The 17670-nt window shown below is 46.9% G+C and overlaps 1 protein-coding gene across 2 annotated transcripts in view; it reads left to right on the top strand.

Moving 5' to 3' along the window:
- Positions 1 to 17670, top strand: part of CLSTN3 (calsyntenin 3) — a 49844-nt gene that overhangs the window by 7212 nt on the left and 24962 nt on the right. For both annotated transcript variants that reach the window (XM_083149715.1, XM_083149714.1), the window contains exon 3: positions 17480 to 17602. In XM_083149715.1, coding sequence (XP_083005841.1) covers positions 17480 to 17602 — 123 coding nt within the window. The remainder of the gene's footprint in view (positions 1 to 17479; positions 17603 to 17670) is intronic.

The raw sequence follows: 17670 nt of genomic DNA, 5'->3' as shown, positions 1-17670 counted from the left end.
GGGTGATAGACATAGGGATATATGGAGGGGAAGGGGTGATAGACACAGGGATATATGGAGTGTAGGGGAAGGGGTGATAGACATAGGGATATATGGAGGGGAAGGGGTGATAGACACAGGGATATATGGAGTGTAGGGGAAGGGGTGATAGACATAGGGATATATGGAGGGGAGGGGGTGATAGACATAGGGATATATGGAAGGGAAGGGGTGATAGACATAGGGATATATGGAGGGGAAGGGGTGATAGACATAGGGATATATGGAGCGTAGGGGAAGGGGTGATAGACATAGGGATATATGGAAGGGAGGGGGTGATAGACACAGGGATATATGGAGTGTAGGGGAAGGGGTGATAGACATAGGGATATATGGAAGGGAGGGCAAGGGGTGATAGACATAGGGATATATGGAGGGGAGGGGGTGATAGACATAGGGATATATGGAAGGGAAGGGGTGATAGACATAAGGATATATGGCATGGTTGCCGACCCTCCCGGAATTTCCGGGAGTCTCCCGAAAATCGGGTACCCCCTCCCGGCCCCCGGAAGGGTGGGCAACCCTCCCGGATTCAGGGGGACCCCCGCTGACCCCCGGATTGCGGCATTAAAATGCCGCAATCCTCGGGTCTCAGAGGAGGGGGCGGAGCTAAAACGGCACAATCGCGTCATTTTAGCCCCGCCCCCTCCACGGAGATCACTGAATCCGCGGCTTTAACAACATGGGGGTGGGGCTTAGTGATGTCACTCATAAGCCCCGCCCTCTAAACGGCTGCTGAAACTCTCCTCTCCGGGCTTCTCCCGGAGAGGAGAATCTTAAAGTCGGCAACCCTGATATATGGAGTGTAGGGGAAGGGGTGATAGACATAGGGATATATGGAGGGGAAGGGGTGATAGACACAGGGATATATGGAGTGTAGGGGAAGGGGTGATAGACATGGGGATATATGGAGGGGAAGGGGTGATAGACACAGGGATATATGGAGTGTAGGGGAAGGGGTGATAGACACAGGGATATATGGAGTGTAGGGGAAGGGGTGATAGACATAGGGATATATGGAGGGGAGGGGGTGATAGACATAGGGATATATGGAAGGGAAGGAGTGATAGACATAGGGATATATGGAGGGGAAGGGGTGATAGACATAGGGAAATATGGAGTGTAGGGGAGGGGGTGGTAGACATGGGGATATATGGAGTGGAGGGGAGGGGAAGGGGTGATAGACATAGGGATATATGGAGTGTAGGGGAAGGGGTGATAGACATAGGGATATATGGAGGGGAGGGGGTGACAGACATAGGGATATATGGAAGGGAAGGGGTGATAGACATAGGGATATATGGAGTGGAGGGGAAGGGGTGATAAACATAGGGATTTATGGAGGGGAAGGGGTGATAGACATAGGGATATATGAAAGGGAAGGGGTCATAGACATAGGGATATATGGAGGGGAGGGGGTGATAGACATAGGGATATATGGAAGGGAAGGGGTGATAGACATAGGGATATATGGAGGGGAGGGGGTGATAGACAAGGATATATGGAGGGGAGGGGGTGATAGACATAGGGATATATGGAGGGGAGGGGGTGATAGACATAGGGATATATGCAGGGGAGGGGAAGGGCTGATAGACATAGGGATATATGCAGGGGAGGGGAAGGGGTGATAGACATAGGGATATATGGAGGGGAAGGGGTGATAGACATAGGGATATATGGAGGGGAAGGGGTGATAGACATAAGGATATATGGAGTGTAGGGGAAGGGGGGATAGACATAGGGATATATGGAGGGGAAGGGGTGATAGACATAGGGATATATGGAGGGGAGGGGGTGATAGACATAGGGATATATGGAGGGGAGGGGGTGATAGACATAGGGATATATGGAGGGGAGGGGGTGATAGACATAGGGATATATGGAGGGGAGGGGGTGATAGACATAGGGATATATGAAGTTTAGGGGAAGGGGTGATAGACATAGGGATATATGGAGTGGAGGGGAAGGGGTGATAGACATAGGGATATATGGAGGTGAAGGGGTGATAGACATAGGGATATATGGAGGGGAAGGGGTGATATACATATGGATATATGGAGTGGAGGGGAGGGGTGATAGACATATGGATATATGGAGTGGAGGCGAGGGGGTGATAGACATAGGGATATATGGAGGTGAAGGGGTGATAGACATAGGGATATATGGAGGGGAAGGGGTGATAGACATAGGGATATATGGAGGGAAGGGGTGATAGACATAGGGATATATGGAGGTGAAGGGGTGATAGACATAGGGATATATGGAGGGGAAGGGGTGATAGACATAGGGATATATGGAGTGTAGGGGAGGGGGTGATAGACATAGGGATATATGGAGGGGAGGGGTGATAGACATAGGGATATATGGAGTGTAGGGGAAGGGGTGATAGACATAGGGATATATGGAGTGTAGGGGAGGGGGTGATAGACATAGGGATATATGGAGGGGAGGGGTGATAGACATAGGGATATATGGAGGGGAGGGGTGATAGACATAGGGATATATGGAGTGTAGGGGAGGGGGTGATAGACATAGGGATATATGGAGGGGAAGGGGTGATAGACATAGGGATATATGGAGGGGAGGGGTGATAGACATAGGGATATATGGAGGGGAAGGGGTGATAGACATAGGGATATATGGAGGGGAAGGGGTGATAGACATAGGGATATATGGAGGGGAGGGGTGATAGACATAGGGATATATGGAGGGGAAGGGGTGATAGACATAGGGATATATGGAGGGGAAGGGGTGATAGACATAGGGATATATGAAAGGGAAGGGGTGGTAGACATAAGGATATATGGAGGGGAGGGGGTGATAGACATAGGGATATATGCAGTGGAGGGGAGGGGGTGATAGACATAGGGATATATGGAGGGGAGGGGTGATAGACATAGGGATATATGGAGGGGAGGGGGTGATAGACATAGGGATATATGGAGGGGAGGGGGTGATAGACATAGGGATATATGGAAGGGAAGGGGTGATAGACATAGGGATATATGGAGGGGAGGGGAAGGGGTGATATACATAGGGATATACTGTATGGAGGCGAGGGGGTGATAGACATAGGGATATAAGGAAGGGAAGGGGTGATAGACATAGGGATTTATGGAGGGGAAGGGGTAATAGACATAGGGATATATGGAGGGGAGGGGGTGATAGACAAGGATATATGGAGTGGAGGGGAAGGGGTGATAGACATAAGGATATATGGAGGAGAGGGGAAGGGGTGATAGACATAGGGATATATGAAGAGGAAGGGAAGGGGTGATAGACATAGGGATATATGGAGGGGAAGGGGTGATAGACATAGGGATAAATGGAGGGGAAGGGGTGATAGACATAGGGATATATGGAGGGGTGGGGAAGGGGTGATAGACATAGGGATATATGGAGTGGAGGGGAAGGGGTGATAGACGTAGGGATATATGGAGGGGAAGGGGTGATAGACATAGGGAGTGGAGGGGAAAGGGTGATAGACATGGGGATAAATGTGAGGAGGGGAGGGGGTGATAGACATAGGGATATATGTATTGTAGGGGAAGGGGTGATAGACATAGGGATATATTAAGGGGAGGGGAAGGTGTGATAGACATAGGGATATATTAAGGGGAGGGGAAGGTGTGATAGACATAGGGATATATGGAGTGTAGGGGAAGGGGTGATAGACATAGGGATAAATGGTGAGGAGGGGAAGGGGTGATGGACATAGGGATATATGTAGTGTAGGGGAAGGGGTGATAGACATAGGGATATATTAAGGGGAGGGGAAGGTGTGATAGACATAGGGATATATGGAGGGGAGGGGAAGGGGTGATAGACATAGAGATAAATGGTGAGGAGGGGAATGGGTGATAGACATAGGGATATATGGAGGGGAGGGGAGGGGGTGATAGACATAGGGATATATGGAGGGGAAGGGGTGATAGACATAGGGATATATGGAGGGGAAGGGGTGATAGACATAAGGATATATGGAGGGGAGGGGGTGATAGACATAGGGATATATGGAGGGAAGGGGTGATAGACATAGGGATAAATGGAGGTGAAGGGGTGATAGACATAAGAATATATGGAGTGGAGGGGAGGGGGGATAGACATAGGGATATATGGAGGGGAAGGGGTGATAGACATAATGATATATGGAGTGGAGGGGAGGGGGGATAGACATAGGGATATATGGAGGGGAAGGGGTGATAGACATAGGGATATATGGAGGGGAAGGGGTGATAGACATAGGGATATATGCAGTGGAGGGGAGGGGGTGATAGACATAGGGATATATGGAGGGGAAGGGGCGATAGACATAGGGATATATGGAGGTGAAGGGATGATAGACATAAGGATATATGGAGTGGAGGGGAAGGGGTGATAGACATAGGGATATATGGAGTGGAGGGGAAGGGGCGATAGACATAAGGATATATGGAGTGGAGGGGAAGGGGTGATATACATAAGGATATATGGAGTGGAGGGGAAGGGGTGATAGACATAGGGATATATGGAGGTGAAGGGATGATAGACATAAGGATATATGGAGGTGAAGGGATGATAGACATAGGGATATATGGAGTGGAGGGGAAGGGGCGATAGACATAGGGATATATGGAGTGGAGGGGAAGGGGCGATAGACATAAGGATATATGGAGTGGAGGGGAAGGGGTGATATACATAAGGATATATGGAGTGGAGGGGAGGGGGGATAGACATAGGGATATATGGAGGGGAAGGGGTGATAGACATAATGATATATGGAGTGGAGGGGAGGGGGGATAGACATAGGGATATATGGAGGGGAAGGGGCGATAGACATAGGGATATATGGAGTGGAGGGGAAGGGGCGATAGACATAAGGATATATGGAGTGGAGGGGAAGGGGTGATAGACATAAGGATATATGGAGTGGAGGGGAAGGGGCGATAGACATAAGGATATATGGAGTGGAGGGGAAGGGGGGATATACATAAGGATATATGGAGTGGAGGGGAAGGGGTGATAGACATAGGGATATATGGAGGTGAAGGGGTGATAGACATAGGGATATATGGAGGGGTGGGGAAGGGGTGATAGACATAGGGATATATGGAGGTGAAGGGGTGATAGGCATAGGGATATATACAGTGGAGGGGAGGGGGTAATATACATAGGGACAGTGGCGAGCTGGGCCGGGGGACAGGGTGCTTTATTAATTACAGGCCGCTTTATTAATTACTGCCATGGGCCGCCTTAAATACTAAAAAGGCCCTGATGGTCCAGTGTATTTAGGGTGGCTGTCCTGTAATATACTTTGCCTAGCGTCACAGCTTACGCCTGGCCGCACTGGGTGGAGGAGGGACAGTGTGTGTAATTTGCACTACCCTCGGCCCCTCCTACTCCAGGAGCACTGTGTGATGTGACGGCCGCGGGCGCGACATGGGCATTACAGTGTTGCATAATGTGTAATATGCATTACGGCGTTTGGTATAACATGTAATGGGCATTACGGTTTTGGTATAATGTAATGGGTTTTATGGTGTTTGGTATAACATGTAATGTGCATTACAGTGTGGCATAATGTGTAATGGCCATGATGGTGTTTGATATAACATGTAATGGGCATTACAGCGTTTGGTATAATGTAATGGGCGTTACGGTGTTTGGTATAATGTGTAATGGGCATTACGGTGTTTGGTTTAACGTGTAATGGCCATTATGGAATGTGGTATAATATTTAATGGGTGTTTGTCGTGTAATAGGCATTACGGTGTAAATTTTTGGCGTGTTCCTTCAGTGCGCACTGTCTCAATTTTTAGTTTGCCTGCCTCTTACACTTTTATCCTTGCTCCAACAGCATAATGTGTAATGGGCATTACGGTGTCTGGCTTAACATGTAATGGGCATCAAGCTGTGTGGCTTAGCATTTAATGAGCATCTGTGTGGCGTAATGGGCATCATGGTGTGTGGTATAACCTGTAATGGGCATCAGTGTGTGGCATAATTTTAATGGACATTACGTTGTACTGCCAGAGTAAAATGTGAGATAAAGTGTGCGATAAGCCTCTAGGGATATATGGAGTGGAGGGGAAGGGGTGATAGACATAAGGATATATGGAGTGGAGGGGAGGGGTGATAGACATAAGGATATATGGAGTGGAGGGGAAGGGGTGATATACATAGGGATATATGGAGGGGAAGGGGATGGGTGATATACATAGGGATATATGGAGGGGAAGGGGAGGGGTGATAGACATAGGGATATATGGAGTGGAGGGGAGGGGTGAAAGACATAATGATATATGGAGTGGAGGGGAGGGGGTGATAGACAAGGATATATAGAGTGGAAGGGGTGATAGACAAGGATATATAGAGTGGAGTTGCATCAGGGGACAGGACAGTGGAGGTATTATGTGTGTAAGGGGCAATTCTGCTGTTGGCATTACTACTGTGGGCACTGTCTAAGTGAGCACTTTTGCCGTGGGCATTGTTTTTGTGGGCATTTATGTGAGGCATACCATGTATAAGGGGTACTAATGTGTGGTTCATTGTCTATAATGGGTACTACTGTGTGGTGTAACATTTATAAAGTGTAATACTTTGAGGAGTAATATGTATAATGGGCACTACTATGCTGTGTAACATGTATAAGGGGCATCATGTGTGTTGTAATGTGTATTATTATTATTATAATTTATTGATATGATGCCACAAGGGTTCCACAGCGTCGAACAATACATAAATGAGCAAAAAAACGAATTTACTACAGTAGAAGATAATTTAGGACAAGAACATTGAGTTGTATCAGAGAAGGGGTAGAAGTGAACATAAAATGGTTAGGATCAGAGATGTCTGGGTATGATGTAGAAGTGGGTCTTGAGAGCCCGTTTTGTAGGGAGGTGGAGAGTTTGATAGGGAGGGGTAGAGAATTCCAGAGAAAAGGAGCACAATGGCCAAAATCTTGGAGGCAGGAATGGGAGGAAGTATCTAGTTGGCAGGAAAATCTTGGAGGCGGGAATGGGAGGAAGTATCCAGTTGGCAGGAGAGGGGCGTGCATTTGTGGAGTGGAGAGGGCAGATGGCAATGTAAAGAGAGAGATAAAAGGTCAGATATGTAGGTGGGAGAGGAATGGGTGATGACTTTGTAAGTGAGTGTGAAGAGCTTGAATTGTTTTCTGAAGGGGAAGAGAACCAGTGTAGGGCTTGTAATAGAGAGGAGGTGGATATAGGAAAGGAAGATGAGCCGGGCAGCAGCATTGAGGATAGACTGGAGTGGAGAGAGGTGTTTGTCAAGAAGGTGTGAAAGGAGGAGCTTTCTCTAGTCCAGTGGTTCTCAAACTCGGTCCTCAGGACCCCACACAGTTCACGTTTTCCAGGTCACCTGACAGTTGCACTCAGTGACACATTTTGAAAGATCCACAGGTGGAGCTAATTATTTCCCTTGATTCTGTGAGGAGACCTGCAAAACATGCACTGTGTGGGGTTCCGAGGACCGACTTTGAGAACCTGTGCAGTAGTCCAATCTGGGGATGGAGCATGTGGGTCACGATGTATAAGTGTATAATATGTGGTGTAATACAAATTGGGCACTACATGTGGTGTAATGTGAACAAGACTGTGCTACTGTGTTGTGTCATTTGGAATGTGGGTACTATTGCATGGCCACTCCCCTTCCTTGTGAGACCATACCCCTTTTTGTGGCATGCTGTCCCTTTGAATATTATTTGAGGGAGGGCGCACATTTCTAGTTTGCAGGGGGCACGGATCACCCTAACCCCAGCCCTGTCTCCTGTAAAAGCAGTGAGCTGCTGCACGGGGAGAGGAGGCCAGTACCATACCATCCCTGCAGGCGGCTGCAGTTAAAAGATAGTTAGCAGCTGATTGGGCGGATTCTCCAGTGAAGGAGTTAATGCGCTAGATGAAAAAAAAATGAAGCGAGGCAGCCTAGCAGGTGCGTGTAATCGTATGCATATCGTATAGACAGAAGGTAAACAGACACGTCTACTTGGGCTGCAAACACACAGATACATGCACACGTCTCGTCAGACCACCGGATTGGAATTAGCATAAAAAACAGCTTAAAATCAATACAATCTCCCACTGGCGCATGGGTGAAGCCGCTACACTGACGCAGGGGCGTAGGCGGATGGATATATGGGCTCTGTAAAGCGATGCATAATATAAATGGGCTATAGAAGTGATGGCGTCCCTATTACTGACAGACAGTCAGTAAGTCGACAACAATGGTCGACATACATAGAGTCGGTCTTTGTGCATGTTAACCTTTTGGAGTTGAACTAGATATTGGGACTGAATCGCACAGGACCATGTTCGCATATGATTTAGACTAGACTATATAGTACAGATCTGTACTATATAGTCTTCCCTGCACAGTCTGTTATTCTACACGATTTCGATGCACCAGGGACGCGCATCTTGATCGCACCGAAATCGACTACGTTCGATTTCCGTCCGATTTCGATTCGATTTTGCTTCTATAAGCAAAATCGAATTGAAAAATAGATTACTCGAACCCTCAACCATGTGTGCGGGACAGTCTTGTCCCCCTCAGAAACCTCATTCTGTCTGCAAACCCTCCGCCCCAATCTTGTAATGTGCCCGGCCTTATTGCTGCTGCCAATACGGATGGATGGTGCCATGGAGAGGCGTTTGGAAGTCTGTGGAAGTGAGCGGGATATTAAAATATACACATCAGACCTCATCATGGGGGGATTCAAGCATGGGCCATAGTCCAACATTTGGTATTTGGTGGTTTCTGTTGGGTAAAGCTGGCCCTGCATTGGTGCAAGTCACACACAAAGAGAAGGTATTGTCCCAATTCTTTGAGTCCTGGTTTAGCAGTTATAGTTCAGATGGTGAGAACTGCATGGGATATTTAGGGCAGGGGGCTCGTCACAGAAGAGGACACATCTGTACACACCAAAGCAGAGCCATAACTACATATTCTAGTGCCTTATGTACATAAAGAGCATTGGTGCCCCACTCCATATTTTAAGTTGGGAGGGCACGCATACCAAAAGGGGTGTGGTCTCATATGGAAGGGGTGTCAAAATGGCCAATTTAAATTATGCCTACCCAGTAATGAAACCTTAGTAACATTACACCACACAGTAGTATCCCTTATTCACATTACATCACACCACACAGTAGTATCCCTTATTCACATTACACCACACAGTAGTACCCCTTATTCACATTACATCACACAGTAGTACCCCTTATTCACATTACATCACACAGTAGTACCCCTTATTCACATTACATCACACAGTAGTATCCCTTATTCACATTACATCACACAGTAGTACCCCTTATTCACATTACATCACACAGTAGTATCCCTTATTCACATTACATCACACCACACAGTAGTATCCCTTATTCACATTACATCACACAGTAGTACCCCTTATTCACATTACATCACACAGTAGTATCCCTTATTCACATTACATCACACAGTAGTACCCTTATTCACATTACATCACACAGCAGTATCCCTTATTCACATTACATCACACCACACAGTAGTATCCCTTATTCACATTACATCACACAGTAGTATCCCTTATTCACATTACATCACACAGTAGTATCCCTTATTCACATTACATCACACAGTAGTACCCTTATTCACATTACATCACACAGTAGTACCCTTATTCACATTAGAGCCCATTCACAGTTCGTTAGTTCGCCCTTTGTTCACATTTTGCATGTTATGCCATATAAAAGTACCCTTATGCACACATTAGTAGTGCCCCTTACACCACATTATGCCACACAGTAGTAGTGCACCTTATACTACTTTATGTTATACAGTAATGCCTCCTACACATTATTCCAAACAGTAATCTCCCTTATAACACACTAGCGACCCGCCCCGGCTTCGCACAGGAAGCACTAATTATCTATAGCCAGATGACCGGATTTTTGTAGTTGGTTGTTAGATTTGGGAATATCTTGTCGACAACGACTTGAATATTCAGTTGCATTTGACAGAAGTTAGAACGAAATCTCATTTGTGGTGCGATCAATTAATTGCCCAAAAAATTCTGTTGATCCGATCGCTACCAAACTTCACAGGATCACCCGCTGGGCTAATCTGAACATTGCCTGAAAATTTCATCAAAATCGGTCATGCCGTTTTGGAGTCCATAGGGAACATACACACATACACACATCCATTTTTATATATAGATTATGCCTATCACTTGTGCCCCTTACACATTATGCCACACACAGTAATGATCCTTATAAAACATTATGAGCGATCCCAGACTTTAGTCACAGTTCTGGTATCGCAAATGCAGCAAGGAGCTGGGAGCTGTTTAACACCTTCTGCGTTTGTATTGCAATGGATCGCATTTGGGAAGCTGCTGCAAGCAGTTTTACATATGCAATCCATACTGAACGAGGGCCATTGTTAAAAAAGTTACATAAATAGATATACAGATCTTCGTACCAGTATCAACCCGAACAAATGGTAAAATAGAAACACTTATGTGGTATTGTAGTCAGGAGACTTAGGCTAATACATTTTATATCAGCACATCCTGCTATCTCTGCAGACGTTACAAACAGCGGGCCGCCTGATTCCGGGGTGCATTCGGCTCGCTCCGATCTTCTGTCTGTTGCCAACACTGCAGCTGTGATCCTAGGAAAATGCTGGTGTCAGCGTTGCTGTGGTACAGTCACCTGCGTCTGACTGTGCTAGTACTGATGCCCAATATAGCATGTTACCCAAATCAACCAATCAGATTCTACTTCTTATTTATTTATCACCTTCTAGAAGACAATAGATAGAAGCTGATGGGTTGCTATGGGCAACATCTTAGTAAATTTACCCATCAGTCTCTGTGATTCTTTACATGCCATTTCAGCCGCACCATGAACCCTCACAGCTGCCCCGTGACAGGTGCAGTATCTTAGTCTGACCCCTATGGGGGGAAATGTACTAAGGTGCGAGTTCTATTTTACATGGGATGTTGCTATGGGCAACCAATTAGATACTATCTATTATCTTCTAGAAGGCGCTAAATAAATAAGTAGATTCTGGATGGTTGCCGATAGCAACATCCCATGTGAAAAAGGACTCAGACCTTAGTAAATGTCCCCCTATGCCTGCGGCTGTGCAACCCGGGAAGGTGGGCGAGTCTCCCACGTGTTCCCTGAAGCCCCAACACTTACTGAAACAAATTCCAAAATTTGAGGGTCTGTGGGGAGTAGCGGCGGGATTAAAATGACAAGAGCCGTGCCATTTCAGCCCTGCCCCCTTGCTGTAGACCCACTCATCGTGGAGTTTGAGTGGATTGGGGGCGGGGCTTTGTGACATCAGCCTTGTCCCCGCCCCTATGTGCAGCATTGTGTCTCCTCTCCAGGCCTCTCCCAGATAGGCAACGTTAATAGTCAGTAAGTATTCCGCTTCACTCCCATATCACCCTGCCCATGCTACTAGCCACCAGCCAGTCACTGCCAATGAACTCCCATCGCTCCTCCCCTTTTCTGCATCTGTCTGACCTGATCGCAACAGAACCACCTTTGTGCACACAATATACTCTATGTAATGCGCGGGCCGCCGGGTCCTCAGACATTTTTGCTCACGCACTGTTGCTGAACATCGTTCATTAGCAAGAATATCGGTGCATTGCCGCAGAATGGGGCAGATGTATTAAGCTTTAACAAGAGATAAATCCAAGGGTGATAAAGAGAGATAAACATCCAGCCAATCACCTGCTAACTGCCATGTTACAGCCTGTGTTTTAAAAAAGTCAGTAAGGAGCTGATTGGCTGGACGTTTATCTCTCCTTATCACCCTTGCATTTAACTCTTGTTAAGGCTTAATACATCTGACCCATTGTGTCAACCTTTCTCACATGCCGACCATGGGCATCATCCCCCGGGGGAAGAGCTGATACTAGTATTTGCATAAAAGTACAGACACAATATCGGCAAACAATAGTGAACGGTGTCAGCAGCATGCCCCTGCGAATCAGCCCCCACAGTTCTCTCTGTTATATTCTGGTTTTATTGTCAAAGAAACATATAACTGACAGTCCCCACCTCTGCAGCTCGTACTTTGCTCTGGCTGACTGTACTGTGGGTTGCTCCCTGCACACTACCGTGTAATCTGTGTACAGAGCTATTAATAGCTCCTCTGTGTAATGTAACGCTTGTTTTATACTTATTAGTTCTTCATGTGTTACTTTGTAGTTCTGAATGAAAGCCGCTAGGTTAATTGCTCCTATTAATCCGAGCTCTGTGCGCCGCTTTGTGGGTGGAAACTGTTGTAACGCGCATTTATTGCCATATCTCCGATCTGTCTGCTGATGTCTCTTATACATTTATATCAGTGGTGGCTCCAGAGGGACAGCAGAACAGTTCAAAATCCAAGTAGGGGAGAAACACCAACTGCCACCAACTGCCATTCCTAACTGACTCACTGGCAGTGGGTGGGGCCAGGGGCAAACAAAGGATCTTCATGGGGGGGGGTTTCTGTACATGTACTGTGTGTGTAATTTTATATATGTACACACATAAATACTTTTGTACATATACATACACACAGCATACATGCACACAGCAGACACACAAACAGCATACTTACAAAAACATCATACATACTACAGACCCACACACAGCATGCATATGGCATATACACACACATATAACATACTCATAAACACACACATAGCAAAATACATACGCACAAACACACACACAGCATACATACACATACACACATAGCATACATATGCACACAAAGACACGCACGGCATACATACACGCATACTGTACTGTACCCCTAGTCATTTTGCCCCCGTATTTTGGGAACCAGGACCGGCCCTTGAGCCTGGTGCTGGTATTAAATATTATGGGGAACAAAGAGAAAGAAAACTAACCGAGGTTAGTGAAGAGCGCTTGTACCAGAGTGAGTTTTGTCAATAAGCTGCTGCTTGAAGGGAGTAGTCAGTTCCCAAATGAATTAAAAGTTAAAAAAGAAAAAGGAAAGCAGCGCTGGTAAAATTAAATATGCATGAAATTTAATGGAAGTATGACATATTAAAAATAATCACATAAACATATAAACATATATTAAAATAATTTAAATGGACCCAAGTATGAATAGTCACCAATTTATGGAGAAAGGTAAGTCCTGCTCTGATCTTGGTATAGGGGTTTTTTGGGGAGTCCGTATTAGCCAATGATGGTATCCTGTAGATTTTGGGAGGTGGACTCGACCGATGGCACAGTTGGAAATTAGCCCAATCGGGAGTCCTCACTGCTGCGAGTGACAGGTATCCAATTTTTGATGGCAAGAGACTTCCAGGGATGATGGGAGACGATCAGATGAAATAAGCAGGTGGAGCAATTCCTTAGATGTTTATAGGTGACTCCTGGGGAACAGGGTTGGGTCCACTGGGCAATCACCAACGCGTTTCGCAGTGTTCTCACTGCTTTGTCAAGGTGTATCTCCTTGTTACGGGGAACCCCTATTTTAATTGTTCCCTGAATTTTTTAAACCGGACCGGCTCTTTGAGCCTGGGGCTGGTTACGGCCATGGGAGCGGGAACCCCACTCCCTTTTTTTATTTATTTATTTAAAAAAAAATTTACACTGAACCCTACACGGATCCGTGCAGGCTGCCGACTTGTATTTGCATTTAGTGGGCGTATATACAGCCGCTGAATACGAATATGGAGTAATGCGGCAGCCTACGCCATCGGGAAAATACCAATCTGTAAATACGGCAGAAGCCGGTCGCATGAATTCGTACCCAGAATCGGTCGTATTTGGGGATGTAAGTAAATTTCCCCCTATGGGTTTTGTTCAGGGTAACACAATGCTGGTGTTCATGTAGTTGTTGTTGTGAGTGTGGAAACACTTCTATGGCGCATGTGTTACACAGTGCACGCACACAGAGGTGCTGGTGTGATCGAGGCATCCGGTATCAGAGAGAAATCTGCACCAAAAGGTATTTCAGCACCTAGGTACGCGGACAGCGGGCGTCTCAGTCCTTGCATGTACTGTATGGCTGCCTGGATGTACACCAGCATAAAGTCACAGACCAGCGCCCACCAATAGGTGCCGCTGCGGCAACGTCTGAATGAGCCCCACTAACGTTCTGTATTGTAGAGCTCAGAATGCCTTACTGGAGGAAATGGGGCTCAGTGGGTTCTTTACAATGATGTTTTCCCTTTTAAATGTGGGAGGACGCTGTTACTCCGGGAGACACTTCTTCCATCAGTGAAGGTCATTCCAGTCACTACATCTAGCTCTGCTACAGTGACGCTAACTGGCTCTGCCCGGCTGCATATGCTGGGACCAGTGCGTGCGGGGGAGAGGGGACCGATGGCCGGCAGCTGTGCACTGAGACTGATGAACCCGGAACAAGGACCTTATGCTGGTCTGTTCGCAGCCAGCGTTCATATGCACAGGGACGGATGTTTGGCGCATGCGCAGCCCCATTTCTGTGCATGTGCACACGCAGATCCTGTAGCATTGACTGGCTTTCATTAAGGTTTGGTGATGGCCAGACTATGCGATGCATCTACTAAAGTCTGAGCTTTTATAAGTGAGATGTTACCCTCAGCAACCAATCAGATTCTGATGTATCCCTAAGAGGTCAGTGCTAGAGGCCGAAGTGCTTTTATCACCAGCGTAGGTTATAATTCACACGCTGATTCCCATCGGTATATATCTGTCTGTGTCATGGGGGGGCTGTGAAATGCTGATGGGCCTAGTGATGTACAGGGCTCTGACCTTCCTCTCTGCATGCTCGCTTCTAAAGACGAGCTGCCCAATGACGGATCAGAGCGATTATACTCCCATTGCTCATATGCAAATCCTGACTAATGAGACATTTGCATATTTTCCCACAGCATCTGCGTACAGGTTCACAGTTGCGAACGCTTTAGCCAAAGTCATTTGTACTCTTCCAGCTTCGTTATAAGTTCTGCCGTTGGGAAGCCCAGACAGAGTCCGATTCAGACCAGTTCGATCAGGGCTAAATTCGGTCACTGGTCGCTGTTTGGGCTACTGTGTATGCGCACTGGCATCGAGCAAGAACCCCCTAGCTATGATCATGTAGATAAGCGGCACTTATTTGGCAAGTATGTAATGGGCATCATGGTGTGTGGTATAATGTGTAACGGGCATCAAGGTGTGTGGTATAATGTGTAACGGGCATCAAGGTGTGTGGTATAATGTGTAACGGGCATCAAGGTGTGTGGTATAATGTGTGATGAGCATCACGGTGTGTGTGGCACAATGTGTAATAGGCATCACAGTGTGTAGCACAATGTGTAATGTGCAGTGTGTCTCACAATGTGGTGCAGTGTGTCTAAGGGGCACTACTGTGTGGCGTAATGTGAATGAGTACTATTATGTGGCCATGCCTCCAGCATGAACTGTCCTTATTTTTACATATCAATTTATACTCCACCCACATTGTAGCCCCACCCACAATGAGGGGCGCTAAAATCTATGTTTGCTTACCAATAAAATTAGGCTTAGGCCGGCACTGGGTTTAACTGATCTCTCGTGGCTACAGGAGTAAATGCAGATTCCCTCCCACGTTCTCAGCGCTCATTGCCCATGTATATAATGTCTGTGTCTGTATAGAAGCCCTTATTCTGGTTCACTCGCAAAGACAAATTCCTTCTCAAATGGACAAAACCATGTGCACTGCAGGTGGGGCAGATGTAACGTGTGCAGAGAGAATTATATTTGGGTGAGTTATTTTGTTTCTGTGCAGGGTATATACTGGCTGCATTATTTTTACACTGCAATATAGATCTCACTTTGAAGTAAAACCCCACCCAAATCTAATTCTCTCTGCACAAGTAACATCTGCCCCACCTGCAGTGCACATGGTTTTGCATGTGGTGTGCGAGGGCGGTCGTACTGGCATTTGCCGGCCGGCGTCTGGTGGACTCGCAAGGCTGAGAATTCTCAGCCTTGCGAATCAACCAGAATAACCCCCTGTACAGCGTATGTACGCCCGTCTCTGCTGCTACTGCTGTCATGTGGAAAACATTTCCTCATCATTTTTCCTTTCCAGCAGCTATCACGTCTCGTCGTCTGGCTGATCAGTCTTCCTATCATTTATCCAGCTTCCTATTGCTCTGGGGTTTCTGTGTCCTAGACGTCAGGACCACATAAGGATGCTGCTCGTGTGGCGCCGTGTTGATTGCTTTTTCAGCTAATAGAATCTATCAGTGATTCTTCCTCCTGCCAGTGTGTGACTCCCCCTGTGTCCTGCTGCAGCTGTCACCCCGGAATATCACGGCATCCCTGTGTACCCCCTACTCCATTATAGATAACGCAGTGTCTAGAGCACAAACCGGCATGACTCCCCCCTTCCACTGTGAGCAATGGTCTGTGCGAGATATGGTGCCCGAGGGGGGTGTCATCTGCAGACACATTACTGATCGGTCTGTGACTGTCAGATCTCTGTGCCTGTTAGAACAGTCCTCCCGGTCCTCTGAGCTTTGCCTGCTGGTGTGTGACCCAGATAGTGCCGCATGGAATATATAATGGCAATCTTCCTGATAAGCTTCTGCCCCTAAGTGTGGGCACTAGCTCTGTGACTGGGCAAGGGGGACAGTGACTGCCCCTTATATACACAGGATCACAGTGCGGCTGGTGGGCTACAGTTACTTAAAAACATCTTTATCATTTGGCAATGTCCAATTGGAAAAGTGCCATGCCGACACTCAATATGTCAACATTTTGAACCTATACTGGTAATCCAAATGATGCAAACAGAGGTAGCACCCCCCCCCCCTCCTCATTGTATGATGTCCAAACTGTAGTGCAATGTCTAAGGCCAGATGGGGTACCGTGCAGTCAGCTCCTAACTGTCATTTTTCAAACACAACCTGTAACATGGCTGGTAGAAGCTGGTTGGTCGGTACTTTATCCCATCACTTTACTTCTCTCCAATGCTTAGTGCATAGACCCCTATATATCTTATGGGAGTTAGGTAAGGTTCCATAGCCAAATGTACTGATGATTGGCGAATTGACTCTACATTAACACAGGGTTGCCGACCCTCCCGGAATTTGCGGGAGTCTACCGAAAATCAGGTCCCCCTCCCGGACCCCCGGAAGGGTGGGCAACCCTCCCGGAATCAGGGTGACCCCCACTGAGCCCCCCGCACTCCGCTGGTCTCAGAGGAGGGGGCAGAGCTAAAATGGCACAATCGTATCATTTTAGCCCCTCCATGGAGAGCAGTTATTTCGGCTATTTGCCGTAATGGGGGCGTGGCTTAATGACATCACCGTTAAGCCCGCCCCCAAACTCGTAATGATTTTTTGCAAGTCGGCAACCCTGCAAACAAGGTGCTAATACTATACATGTGCTATAACCCATAGCAACCTGTGTGATATCAGATGTGTTCAGCCACTGATGTTAGCCTGTCTTTCCTCCGTGTGTAGGTAACAAACACAAGCCATGGATGGAAGCGCAGTACCAGGGGATCATCATGGAGAACGATAATACCGTCTTACTCAACCCACCACTCTTTGCTCTGGACAAGGACGCGCCGCTGAGATACGCAGGTACTGGTAACAGGGAAACGATTTGCGGTAAATGACCCAAAATTTCTTCAAAATAACTTTATTGCATA

The sequence above is a fragment of the Crinia signifera genome, chromosome 6, assembly GCF_055691185.1.
Source record: "Crinia signifera chromosome 6, ASM5569118v1, whole genome shotgun sequence".
In the NCBI taxonomy this organism is placed as follows: domain Eukaryota; kingdom Metazoa; phylum Chordata; class Amphibia; order Anura; family Myobatrachidae; genus Crinia; species Crinia signifera.
The sequence above is the reverse complement of the archived record's forward strand: the minus strand, read 5'-3'. Positions and strand labels throughout refer to the sequence as shown.